This window comes from Triturus cristatus, chromosome 1_2 (assembly GCF_964204655.1).
Source record: "Triturus cristatus chromosome 1_2, aTriCri1.1, whole genome shotgun sequence".
In the NCBI taxonomy this organism is placed as follows: Eukaryota; Metazoa; Chordata; class Amphibia; order Caudata; family Salamandridae; genus Triturus; species Triturus cristatus.
Window position 1 is genome coordinate 333,890,504 of NC_140580.1, and position 14,554 is coordinate 333,905,057.

At 46.0% G+C, this 14,554-nt stretch overlaps 1 protein-coding gene across 5 annotated transcripts in view; it reads left to right on the forward strand.

The window, feature by feature from the left end:
- Positions 1 to 6,457: 6,457 nt before the first annotated feature.
- Positions 6,458 to 14,554, forward strand: part of EPHB2 (EPH receptor B2) — a 776,297-nt gene continuing 768,200 nt past the window's right edge. For all 5 annotated transcript variants that reach the window (XM_085603935.1, XM_085603938.1, XM_085603939.1 and 2 more), the window contains exon 1: positions 6,458 to 6,635. In XM_085603935.1, the coding sequence (XP_085460061.1) occupies positions 6,575 to 6,635 (61 nt within the window). In that variant the 5' untranslated portion in view covers positions 6,458 to 6,574. The remainder of the gene's footprint in view (positions 6,636 to 14,554) is intronic.

Consider the following 14,554-nt stretch of genomic DNA (forward strand, 5'->3'; position numbering starts at 1 on the left):
TATCTTCGGTCTTCGGGTCTTTCTCCGTCTTCTCCTCCGCTCGCTCCGCGTCTGCCTCCTTCGGGATACTTCCGCCTTCTTCTCCTAATGGCCATTCTTTATTGGGCAACGGTGCCCCGAGGCTCCGCCCCCAAACGCTCGTCACGGGTGGTTCATCCTGGGTCTTAAAGGGCCAGCTACCCGCAACAGGAAGTTGTATCGGTCCAGGTGAGGCAGTCTGCCAATCGAGGGGCTGAAATAGTAAAGAAGGGGTTGTATCGTCACCGTGGGTTGGATTCGGTCTGTGGAGGGTCGGACTCTGACACTCACGTAACTTGATGCTTCTTAAAATGGTACGTGGAAGAGTAAAAAAGACTGCCAGTACGTAAACAATGCATGTGTCTGATGATGCCGCACTCCAAGGCGCGGTGTACCACTGTCATCAAACGTGCTGGATTAACAGCGTATTTAAACATCAGAAAATAGGTATTGAAAATACCCATTGACATGTCCTACATGAACCACTATGCTGAATGTAAGTATCTAGCTATTAAACCATACAGCATTAATAATCCAACTACATTCTAAAACCAAATTTCTCAAAATCATACACGCACGCACCTACCACCAAATTAAATAAGGAGTAAGGATGCACCCACCAACCAAACAACTATTTCCACATTTTATCCCATAATTAAAACCCAAACCATTTTTTCTGACAATATAAAGACAAATACTTACTGCTTGATGAGCAGCAATAAAAGAAGTCAGATGGCTGCATGTTCTGTTGTTTTATTTCTTTTATTCAATGTTAAATGATCTAAGAATATCGCTCCTGCATGTTGCTGCTGATGAGGGCAAAAGAAAATGGGGTGCCATTATGTTAGCCTTCGAAGCATGCCATAAATGTTTCCTTTTAAAGACTATTTTGTAAGGGGTTTGTGTTTTCCATCTAACACTTCATGATTCACCATAGGATCCCAGACATATTATTTTTTGTGCAGCAACCAAACCATTGCTGATCAGAAAGATTTTGGTTCTAGTAGAAACACGGCATAAACATTGTGTCAAGAAGAATAATGTCCTTCCAATGAGGTCGGATGCACCTCTGAAATGTTGTACAGCCAGGTAAATTCCCAAGAATAATGTGTCATAAAATAATGATCCCTACATATTGTGTCAGGAGATAGTGTATTTTTTTTTTTTTTTACGTGGATAAACTTGAACCAATAACGTTCAAAAGGAAACCCCTTTGTGTGTATCACGTTTTATTCAGTACCCCAGATACCCTAGGAATAAACTTACTGTTTGGGTATACCTTTAGGTATTTTTAACTTCACCCATCTGGTTCACTGCATGGCCAGTTAATATTTTATATAAGAACTCCCATAACATCTTTTGGTTGAGTCCCCCCAGGTAGTACCATCTTACCTGTGTGTGGAAAGACGCCTATGATGAAGCATGTCACGATAAGTGAGTGAGGCGTCTTCTCCAATATCTTTGGATATCCCATCACCCAAAGTTAGTTAGAGGTTTAACAAGTGACCAAAGTGGGACCTATTTACACTCTTCCTGTCTATTTCATATGTTCTTAGATTTGTCTGAACATCCCGTAGGGATATACAGACAGCAGCAGTTGCCTTGTGTGATATGAGGAGATAATACATGACAGGTTGCACCCTAAAATGCTATTAACGCACTGTGCAAGAACAAACTTTTTCCCCAAGGTTATGACACAGAAAATTGCCCAAGGTATGATGCCACAATACCCACTGCACTCTGCCTGAGGAACTGTGGTGAAAATGGTCCATTCCATCACATACTTGGGGGTTGCGCACTGATACATAATATCGGACTTAAGGCTGCACTCCCAAAAACTCTGGGAACAGACTGGCCTCCTGCTTGTTAAATAATTCATAGAAAAGAAATAGCTGAATTTAAATTGTTTGCATTCAACAAAAAACAACTAAACCTGAAAGAGATGTTGTAAATTATGATAGTAACACTACATATCCTTACTTGAAAGAGATTGCTTACTCCACCACTAACCTACAAGGAACAGACACTCAATACAAAAGAAGGTCAAAAATAGGTTCTGAATCGCCTGATACCAATAAATTGATAAAACATCTTTACTGTTTCATCCCCTAGAATCAACATTTCCCCACCTTTAATTTCCCACCACTGTCGTTGCTGCAGAGGAATAAGTTCGCTGCAGATTTTCCAGGTTTGTCTTAAATAAATGTAATATTAGCAATTCATAAAATAGATTGGATTACAAGAAAAAATGTGTTTTATATTTTTCAGTGCCCAACATAAACAAACTTCTTTGGAAGATGGTGTAAATGGTTGATGGATCAATAACTTGCCTTTCACCTAAACTGAGATATTGATATGAGCACAACCGCACCTTGCTTTTTTTTAAATAAATATCTTGATACTCTAATTTTCCAGTAAGGCAGTAAGGTGAGAGCTTTGGGTGTATTTAGTATTTATTGGAAACTTTGGCCTTGCATGTATCACAGGAACTCATAGTGCCTTTTCCAACACATTTTTCAGATGCCCCTATGCTGCACCCTGTACCCTTCTGGGAATTACTGATTGCACCAACTGTTTAGGATAACAACAACAGCAGCATTTGAGCTGTTGGGAGTCCATTTTGCAATAGTGCTTAGTGATTTTTTTTTACTTCATCTGCGGCTAACCTGTTGATCGCATACTTACTGGTCTTTAATAGCCCAAGCTCAGTGGTGAAGTTAGAGAGTTTTCAAATAGCAACTTCTTATTCTGGACATTTGGCCTGATCCTAGTTTGTATGCCCTGTGCCACTGGGGATATTTTAAAAAAACTATTATTGTTATTATAATACATATCCTTGGTCTGAGCTTTGCAAAGAAGAGATCATTCTGATGAAACAACTGATGGGGATCGTCCTTTGTTTGGTGAAATCATTACGAAATGTTGCACATAGATTTTGTGTAACAAATGGGTTTCAATTGTGTAGATATGCATACTTGTCCTGAGGACGCCCAGAAGTGATTGAGATTGGGCTGAAACGTGCTGACATTACAAATTAGGCTATCCCATCATTAAGGGCCTGGATTTTCAACCCCTGGTCAAAAATGTGATTATTGTCATTTTGTTCAGACATGTTTTCTGTATTCAACCTCTATCAATTAATTTTTGTACAATAAATATTTTTACATACATGTGTGCTTTGCATGTGACTTTAATGTGGGAGAAAACTTACTCTGTTAAAAGGAATTATTATGACTAAGAACCTATGAAAGTACTGTAATAGGAGAACAATGACCAAGCGAGGATCGCCTCTACCTAAAATGTATTGAAATTGACTCCCTTTAGGATCAAACACATTTGTGATGTTCTTTTTCCCAACTCCCCATTGGTTACAGCCCTGCCCTTATATGCGCATGCTCTTCTAATGCCATGCACAGCGCCCCAGGAAAGATTTCCTTCGAACGGTTGCAGGACCCAGATCCTTCAAAGCACCCTGTCACTTTCCTCTGCTTGCTTTCAGACAAGGGTCGTCCCTCGTCACCCAGTCCCAGATCAAGCATCGAAGGTAACTGGGAAGCAATGGCTGAGGACTGGGATCGTTTCAGTGGTTTGGGATCTGGAGGTGATTGGTTATTGAAAAACATTTTGAACGTGATGACTTTATAAAGCTTCTCTTTCTTCTGAGATACTGCGGCAGACAGACACCTGTGGTGATATTTCTTCATAGTTGTAGGGCTTCAGATAGGAGCCTCAGCATCCGGGGGGAAGATTGTATCTGGGATGGAAGCTGGCAGATGGGGTGCAACCCTTATACTGAGATTCCAGCCCTCTTATTTTTTAACCCTCCAGACAAACCACACTCAGCTGGTCCTACTAAATTGTCTCTCCCCCTTTCCCATTCCTTGCTCTCACCACTCTGCCTCTCGTAGAGGTGGTGCTAACCTACTCAGAGGCAATTTCTTGTTCTCTCCTCTCTCACTTTCACTCTGGCGGGTCCCACTTCCCGGGGTTTGCTTCTGGTCTGTCGTCTCTGGTGACAGCTGTTCCATTTTATGCCCATCTTCTACATAGGTGGGTTGTAAGTGTACGCCCGTCCTCAGACCTCCTCCGATTGTACCACTGAATATCAACCCCAGAAAATCATGATACAAGACTATTGAGGACAGAATATAGAGGGACAACTTATTGAAAGGTAAGGGCATATAGAGAAGCAAAGAGGTTCTTTTCCGAACCCCACATCTAAGTACCTTAAAGATATATGTACCGTGTAGGTAAATATATATAGAGTTAGGCCTAGTAAATCTAGACATACTTGCCAATACCTTTTTTCAATAGTTTGTCCTCTGTATTGTGCTTCTCGATATGTGCCCATTGTAGGGTCGATATTTAGGGTGCACACCACCAGTCCTCCCCAAGTACACTGACTTCTGAATGTGTGACTTCTGAGAGAGGAAGGGGGACAGGGCTTTAAGTGGGCCGGGTCCTGCCAGTGCTCAGCACCAGCAGTTGTAAAAAAGATCAGGTGCTGAGACTGGTCCTTATCGGGCTCTCCATTTTTACCCTCATCCTCAGGGTGAAAAAAGAAATCTAAACTCTGCAGCGGTGCCACCTTTCACAGCCTTTGAGGTAACTTCAGTTATAGTTCTGTCAGTCTCATCATTTCAGAATGGAAGCATTTTCAGTATTATATACAACAAAGCCATAGTTGTTGCCTATTTATCTTATACAACTAACAACCATTGGCAAAGCCAATAACCCTGGCTTCTTGTAGGTGTAATGTTACTTGTACTATATATCTGGATGCAATGACAGAAGCAGCAACATACCAGGCGGGCGGCACACTATGCTAAGCACAGATTTTTAGCTTGTGTGTTTTTAAGCCACACCCTTAATTACATCGGCCACGTCCCTTTGAGAGACCCCCCCAGGTTTTTCACCCCACTTAAAGCCCTGAAGGGGGACTAATACATGCCTCTCTGCCGGAGAGAGGGGAGAGCATTGCACGGAATGCAGATAGTAAAGAGATGAAACGTAGGCGTTGCCGTGAGACGGGCCCATAAATAATCGTATTCTAGTCAATGCTATTAAAAGTCCATTCTCGAGCAGTGACGTGACGTGAGTGCAGAGAGGTGAGATGTGGAAAAGAGTGCACCCGCCTGCTGCCTAGAGTCCTGCGGCTTCCCAGACAGTCCTTGTGCATACCCCTCCCCGAAGCGCCTTGTGAAATAGCAACTCAGTTGCTAAATGCACCTGCGCGATGCAGAAGACATGCACACCTAAGAGGCATCGGTTGCCATCTTGTCAAGTACAACTCGGCCTTTCAACCTTAATCTGATGATAAAATAAGGGCAAGTGCGCCACCCGGACAGAGGATTACCGCCTGGATCTTAATGGTTAACAGCCCAGCGTGAGAAACAGTTGAGCATTACTATGATGATGGTGTAAATGATCCCTGGTTGGCTGCGTGCTTCCTGTCCCTGGACTGCACGTGAAGGGTTAAAAGATGCAACACGCTCTGAAAAATGAGAAAGACGTGTTAATATACCGCTCACAAAAAAAGACGACAATCTCCTGACAGGTATATGGGAGGCCAGTCAATAAACAATCATGCCTAGACCCATTGAGGGGGTCTGGGGATGGCGGTCTGCAGAGCGCACATGTGAAGAGACGGGGAACGCTGCCAGGGGGGAGGGACGCGACTGGCTGCCAGCACAGACCCGCAGTGTCCACCGGAACAATGGCACTTTGCAACACACCCCGTCTGGCTGCTGTCCCCTCTTGCGCCCTCTTCATTATATGCTATTATATTCATTTTTTTTTGCATTGAAGTTAAAGTTAATATTTGATGTCTCCTCGGCCTTCTGCTTTTTTTGTCCTACGCGTTATTAGCGTAACAACGACCCTACATGTCGCGAGCGAATCTGTGCATTGCCCCCATCACTCGCGCGTGCAGACTTGTTCTTTTGTGTGTGCCGATACAGGCTGTATCCCTTTCTCAAGGAGAAATGAATTATTAACCAAAAGCAGTCCTGTGTGAGGCTGAGGTGCGACGGATGAGATATGATGCTCTGTGCCCAGACCCTCTCAGACCCCACTGTGCAGACCCCGGCAGCACCGCCAGACCCTGCTCTGCAGCATTCTATAAAACCTGGGCAGCATTTCTCCTGAAATCACGGCTTTCTTCTGCATGACAGACAGCTGGGCGAGACCATTCGCAAGGCAGGGGGGATCCGGTTTCATCTGGGTCGAACGTTGCTCCTGTCTGGTCGTGTCAGTGATAGCCTGCCTGCTGGGTCCCATATAGAGTACTACAAGGTACTGATGCAGACCTGCACTTGCTTGTGCTCACCGACTTGCACCTGACTGTCCACGTTTGAGCCTGCCTCCCCCCATGCCGGGCTCCCGGATGGACTGTTCCCAGCCTGGGCTCCTCTCGGTCCCTCTTTCTCTTCATTCTGCATGGCTCGCTCGCTTGGAAGTGGTTACCCTCGCCCGCCTTTCTTTGACTGCGCTCGGGTCTCCATGGATCTCTGGACGGCCCCCCTTTAGTGCCTGCTCTGGCCAGCCCCGCCGCACGATGGCCCTGCTGTGGATGGTGCTGCCGCTGGTGCTGCTGCCGGCGGTGCGTGCAGTGGAAGGTAAGTCTGCACGGAGCTTCAACAGGGGTGCTGGGTGGCATATGCGTGCAAAGTTCACCAACGATGTAGCCATCGGCCCAAGATAAGGTGGTTGCTTCTTTATTAGGGTGCGGGTCTCCCCCACTTTGCATCCATGTGGGTGGTGTTCTGCTCACTTTGTCGCCTCTGGCGTGGTTGTGTCTCCCTCACTTTCCTTGTATTTTTGAGGCGGTGGTGGGTGTGCTCGCCAGTTCCTCCCCTTGGCAAGGGTGAGGTGATTCTCGTAGGTTTCCTCCCCAAGGTGATGAGGTGGGGGTCTGCCCTAATCCCCCCACCCTACCTGGTTTGAGGGGGGATTGGGGTCTATTGTGGGCAAGGGGGTGTTATGGAGCCTGTACATTTTGATACATCACGCAGAGGTGTTGTATTGGAAGAAAGGACTGGCCATTCTGTGGCTGACTCGTTGGGGCATCGAATGCCCCCCCCTCCCCCCCCCCCTTCTGCAGACTGGCTAATCGGCGAGCATTGGGGATATCAGCAGCCCCTGTGGATTTAATTGCAATGAGCTGTGTTTATAACTGACATTTAAAACAAAACCCTCTCTCCCACTCCTCAATATCATATTTGGGAGTCTAATTCCTAATGAATGAAAGTGAATGTCATCCCTTGAGAAGTCAGGCCTCAAGTTTAAAAAGAGACTGAAGAGTTGTAATCAGGAACTGGTCTGCGGTGACTTGACTTCAGTCTCGGGTGTCATTCAGTCACAGTCCTGCTTGAAATACCCCCCCCCCCCCCTCTATGGGTCAGTCCACAGGCATATGGGCAGAGATTCCCTCTACTGCATAGGTACACCAGCCCACCCCCAAACAGGTTTCTGTTGTGAAGTGAAGTGCCGTCACAAGTGTGCTCTGGGTGTTGATTTGTTGCTGGCATGACATTATAACCACAGTTGTACCCGCAGGGCGCCCCCTGGTGGCTAGGCGCACTGATGCATAAGGGTGCCCCCGTGGCCTTGATGGGGAGTCCTTGCACCCATATCTGTGCAGGCAGATGACAGCGTCATGTCCGTCTGGACCTGTCACTCTGTGGCCGCACTGAGGACCAGTGGAGGGTGGAGGGGGAGGGGTTCATGGTCAGGTGGTTGCTTTGTGTGTGTCTGTAGTGGTCCGGTGGGGGCGATGATATTCTGATCAATGGCATTGTAATTTTTTGTTACCAGCACTGTTGTTACCGTCGGCTGTGCATCGACCAGAGATGACGCTAGGCTCTTCCCATGCACAGCATTGCCCCAGGCTAGCCCCCGGGGAGAGGGCGTTCTGTTTTGGAGTAATCCGGCGTCGGGTTGGACTCCTTCCAGTTGTGCGCCGCTGGGGAGGAGGGGAGGCGGTCGGTACATCCGACCAGGAACGAGCGACTTGTGGACTCCTCAGGGGGAGCCCCCAGCCCTTCAGGCAGGGCTAGGGGTTAGAAAGCAGTACCCATGGGGTAGGGTTGAGCCTCGCAGGTCCGGCATCCCTGCGAGGGCCTGTCCGTGGTTCAGCCGAGCCTGTTGATGAATTGACGTGTGGGAGGAAGAGAGGCCGCCAGCGGCGGTACACATGCAGGGCTGGTATTGGAGGGCGCAGCCGGTTTTAGAGGGACATGCACATCTGGGTGTGCCCTATGCAGAACACTAGAATCAACGGTACCAGTAACATCCCTGGAACGTCCGTTAGTGATGGAGAGGCGCGAGGCTGGACCGGTCCAGGCGACACTATTACTTCTGGGACAGCATCCTCCGCATCCCCACAGAGGCCTGCTCCCCACATCATATAACACTCACGTATTTCTATGTCTGTGTGTGTGTGTGTATTTATATATATACGCATATACATACGTATCTCTCTTCATATATATATATATATATATATATATATATATATATATATATATATATATATATATATATATATATATATATATATATATACACAGATATATATATATATATATGTATATATATACATAAATATATATATATATATATATACATACATATATATATATACATGCATATATATACATATATATGTGTGTGTGATAAGCAACACCGTGCAGGATGCAGCAGTAGCTGTGTGTGGGGGGGGGGGGGGGGGGGCTGTTGCTTTCGATGCAGACGTGTGTGCGGCGACGGTGGTGCTAATGGGGACCCAGAGTACAAAGAGGCCGGGGGAGGGGCGGGGATTCCATGAATGATATAGCACCTTATGTGAAACAGCAAAGTAAGCGCCTCCCTCCCGTCTGGGAGCTGCTTTCCCCATTGACGGCGGCAACCTGAAGACGGAAGCCCCTGTCAGGCAGCCGCAGAAGAGTCGTGATTGAAACGCGCGTTTTATTTTTCAAGGGAGATTGGGGTCTGCGGATGCTCCGAGGCTTCGTTCATTTATGACAAGCGCGCGGGCGAGGGAGTATTTGTAACTGATATATATGCCCATCACTGATATTTTCCAAGTTACGGATTTCAACAGATGCCCGTGGATTGTCATCAGATACATAGATTTAGTTTTTGAAGGTTCGCTCTGTATTTTACACTGTCGCGGAGTCCCTGGGAGCCACAAACACCCCCCCCCCCTCTGCTGTGGACATAAGGTAGCGCCCATCTCATGCCCCCACCGCCACCCCGATGTGCCAATCACAAAGAGGCACCCGCAACCTGAACTTATTCCAACATCTCTAGGAAACTTTGTGACCAGCCTTTAGCGCGCTCACGGTGTTTGGAATCTCACAATTCTACAATATGATGTACTTGGGGAAAGCGGACCCAGAAAACAGCGGCTTTTATTTCACTGCAGTTTTCCTCCTGCCGCAAGTTACTTTTTTCTAGACCGCAGTAGGAACGCTTCCTTCAACCTCACATCAATGTCATTTTTTTTTACCTTCCTCGGTATTTTTTAATATAATCTTTATTTTATCAGGAAAGGAAGAACACTGTAGCCGAAGTGGCTGGCGGTACAAGGGCGCATTGTGGAGGCGCTCGGCGTATAAAAAGAGACTCGAGTTTCATTCTGCGCTGATCAAAGCCAGGCAGCCGTGAGTTGTGAGTCAGGTGATCGGGACAGTCGGGCAGCTCTCTCTGTCCGTTAGCAGAAGGTGCTCCAGGGCTTTTAAATCGGGCCTGTAAATATTTGTATAGCGGCGAGTGGGGATGGCCTGTCTCTTAAGTGCAGCTTGTAAAGGCGAGCGCCTTTCAGCCGAATACCCGGAGAACACGCCTGTGCTAAGCCACTTGCAGGCGGTGTTTGGAAAGAAAATAAGCAGATACTCACTGCCCCCGCCCCCCCCCCCCTTCCCGCCAAGTACAAACACGCTTCTGAGAAGCGCTGCTATCCGCCTGTTAAGTACTGGTGCTTCCATGGAAAGACTATTGTAGCAACAGAGGACTGTCAGTGCTCGCCTATTACCAGGATTATAACTGAGCGAGAGGTGGCAGGCACTTCAAGTATAACACTATTCATCCAAGCCGAGAAGTGCTGGTGCGCATATATTACCAGTATTCACCAAGGCCTAGAAGTGCTCATGCTCGCAGAGTACTAGTATTCACACCAGCCTATAAGAGCTCGCATCTTACCAGTATTCACACCAGTCTAGAAATGCTCGTCCTCGCAGGTTACCAGTATTCACCCCAGCAAGAAGTGCTTGTGCTCATCGATTACCTGTATATACTATAGTGTAGAAGTGCTTGTGCTTACGTCTTACCAGTATTCACCCCAGCCTAGAAGTGCTTGTGTTCGCATATTGTCAGTATTCACACTAGCCTAGAAGTGCTTGTGCTCACATATTACCAATATACACTCTATTCTAGAAGTGCTTGTGCTCACATATTTCCAGTATTCCAACCGTTTTGCGAAGTGCCAGTGCTCATGTATTACCAGTTTTACAACTCAGTCAAGAAGTGCCAGTGCTCCTTTATTACAACCTAGCCTAGAAGTGGTCGCATATTACCAGTATTCACACCAGCCCAGAAGTGCTTGTGCTCGCATATTACCAGTATCCACACCAGCCCAGAAGTGCTTGTGCTCACATATTACCAGTATTCACACCAGCCCAGAAGTGCTTGTGCTCGCATCTTACCAGTATTCACACCAGCCCAGAAGTGCTTGTGCTCACATCTTACCAGTATTCACACCAGCCCAGAAGTGCTTGGGCTCGCATATTACCGGTATCCACACCAGCCCAGAAGTGCTTGTGCTCACATCTTACCAGTATTCACACCAGCCCAGAAGTGCTTGGGCTCCCATATTACCGGTATCCTCACCAGCCCAGAAGTGCTTGTGCTCGCATCTTACCAGTATTCACACCAGCCCAGAAGTGCTTGTGCTTGCATGTTACCAGTATTCACACCAGCCTAAAAGTGCTTGTGCTCGCATATTACTAGTATTCACACCAGCCTAGAAGTATGTAAAAAGATATGGTAACCAGGTATACAGCGAAACGTGGGCGCACTGCACTCTTATTTAGAGGGAAATATATAGCAAATACAGAGTATAGGTGGTGCTCTAAGGAAAGGATTGGTTACCATCCACAATCCTATGATGCCCTCCCAAAGAAGAGCAGAAAAATTGAATATAAAAGTCCAAGCACTCAAATAATCCTATAAACAATAGTATTTTATAGTAGTCCACTTTAATCCAAGTTTTCAGTCCAGGCCCAAATGTTAGTCCAAGTCTTCACAATGAGTTTGTAGTAATTGTTATTTCCAGTTGTTTTCAGAAAGAAGACAATCCAGTACAGTTGTTCAAAGCGACGAGCAGTTGTAGACACCGCTTAAAGACAACAAGCCAACACGTGTTTCGGCGATAGGTCGTTAACACTTCGACTTCTTCAGGGCTGGTCGAACGGTGTGTAAGGATTCATCCACATGATCGACATCCAATCCGTTGGGCACTATGATGCCTGAGTCCAGTAAAGACCAAAGATAGAGTCGTTTAACCGAGGACATCCATATCTCCTGGGAGAGTACTCCGCGTGTTCGAGTAGCGTGGGCCTAGAAGTACTTGTGCTCGCATTTTACCGGTATCCAGACCAGTCGAGGAGCACCACTGATTGTAAATTATCAGTATTGCCAACAACTTGGAAAGTGCCAGTGCTGGTGTATTCTCAGTACCACCAACTAACTGTAAAGTGCCTGTGCTTGTATATTATCAGTACTGCCAATCAGCTGAGAAATGTCAGTATTCGTATATTAGCAGTACTTCTACCCAACTGAAAAGTACAAGTGCTAGCATATTATCAGTACTGCTAACTAACTGAAAAGTGCCAGTGCACTTATATTATCAGCACGGCACTGACATTATGCGATTGTGCGCTGATTTTCACATAACTACAGATCTGCCGCATTTGCCACATAGTCCACCATTTGCCGAATAACCTGCAGATTTTAACCCCAAAAATGTTTTTAGCTCAAACGGTTCAAAAGTTACTAAAGATGCAGTGACACGTGTTGCAGCTCAATCAAAGGCACTTTGGAAAGCTGGACTGGTCAGATTTTTGTTGGTTAGTGCTTTATTTGGGTATTAAATTAGTACTGAAGAGGTGCAACCAGTGCACAGACTGTTAGCAAGTTTGAAAATGACAAAAGAATGAAGTAATACTATTACAAAATATGTCGCATTATGTTCCAAATTTGCCTTTTCTTGCCGCATAATTTACCCAAACCAGCTGCTTAATGTGGCCATCTCCTGCCGCATAATTCCAGTGCTCCTTATTATCTGATTAGCTGAAAGGTGCTTGTACTTTATCAGTACTGCCAACCAGCTGAGAAGCTCGGTGCTATGGATTATCAGTACTGCAACCCCACTGGGAGATTGTGCTTCCAGTATGTCACTAGTACGGGCGTAGCCCGGCAGAGAAATGCAGGTATTTCCATATATAAGTTAGTGCAACCTGTCTTTGGAGTGCCAGTGCTTGCAAACAATCTACGTCGCTAGTCTACTGAGGGGTGTCAGTGCCTCGAGCCAGACATCCGGTTAAAAGCCGCGCATAAGATTCTCTCTCTCTTATAAAAGTCAGGACGAGCTCTTGAGAGGGGCCAATATTTTCATTTTTCATGTAAATTTATTGCAATCCGGCTGAGAAGTGTCAGCACTCGTATACTGTCACTGTCGCAGCCGGGCTACAAAATGTTTTTAAAATTTACAAGCACCCGTACTCTCGTTTAAATGCATTACAAACACCGAACATGGCCGACATTACCATATACAAACATTACAGCCCTGCTCAGAAGTGTCAGTGCTCGTATATAATGCTGATATTAGAAAAGTATTGTAACTTGTCTGGTAAGCGTCGGTGGGAACGCTTGTATCAACCAATTGCAAGCTATCTCCGAGCTGCCACCCGGTTGAAAAGTGCCAGTGTTAAGCGCCACGACGCCTGGACGAGACACTTCGCCTGTTAATGAACACATTCATTCATATGAAATAGTTAACTTGTGCTTTTAAAATGTCTTGTTTAGGGCTGAGCGGTGGTTGCACGTCGGTTGAGCATGTTTTACTGTTTTTCAGAAAACTGTGCCAAAAAGTGCTATGTAACGAAAGCGCATTATTACAATGTTTTTGTGCCGTTTCATATAGCGCTAGCTTTGCACCAAGGACTTTAGAGCGTTTAAGAAGATAAGTTATACTTTTGTTTTTAGTCACAGATACGTTATACTTTTTTAGTGCACGTGTAGGTTAAATGATTACGGGATGTTGAGACGAGGCGGAGATTTAAACCGGGTTCGGCAGCTCTAGCCGCTGGGCTACCTCGAATTTAAATTGTGGGACTTGCCATATTAGAACTATTCAGATGGTTGCTGGCTACAAGTGTCTGGTGCAGGGAACAGTTTGCAGAGTGGCGGGTGTATTATTTTTTGTATGGTGTTTCCTATACTCCACGCAGGTGTTGATTAACGAGCGCCACATTACATGTCATTTATGTAGCGCCTCCTAACCCTATGGGTCCCAGAAGCGCTCAGATTTTCATCATGTTCATATGCCACTTTTGTGTGTATGGTTGAAAGTGCCGGTTGTACATTGGCCTGTGTGGGAAATAGGTCAGTATTGTCATTTACTTTTGATGTTTTTATGCGGGAATAAGACAAAATATGAAGATACATTGGGTTTTATGTGTGTTAAATTACATGTAGAGATGCGGCCGAAAGCCACTCGTATTTGGAAAATTCGCTCACAGGAGTGTAGGGGGCTCACTGTTTGATACGTCCCAGGGAATGTAAACAAACCCTCCAACTGCCGTCGCGTGGCTTCCGTAGAAGGTCATGACCTATCGAGGCCCATCTTGATCCGAGGCACCTGCGGTTCTCACAGGCCAACGCTAGGGGCGCTCTATCCACCATGAGAGCTTGACTGCAGAGGCCTTGCCCAAAAACACTCCCCGACTCGCACCAGACCCAGTCACAAAACGTGAAATTCAGTTCGCCCTGGTGGATGTTACCGACCGAGGCCTATCTCACCCGCTTCACTGTCAAAATGGCCACCTCTCTTGAACACACTGCTTGACCCCGTTTCTGGACTTCATTCGACATCTGGGTTCCCGCTAGTCTTTAAACCTCGCGGCCATTGGCTACCCATTCTGCCCCAGACGGGCTGGGTGGCGTTGGTGCTGCACAACTGGAGCACAAAGGAAGCGATTCATGTGAAAGTCTAAATCCGCATTTGTTTTGCATTACAAAGCCTCAGATTTGTGGCATGCTGCGTGTTGTGGCGTAGAGCATAAATTGAGCCAATGTAAATAGGGCTTGCTATATTTTACATTCTGTTTTTAAATGTTTTTGTTTTGATTTCTAATAAAGTCATATTTTGTGCGTGCTATGACAGCGTTCATGTGTGCGGTAAGTTCACAAATACTTTTAGTCGTGCACTGTATTAAAAACTAATTTGAGAATGTTTTGCGAAAAAAAGTGGCCT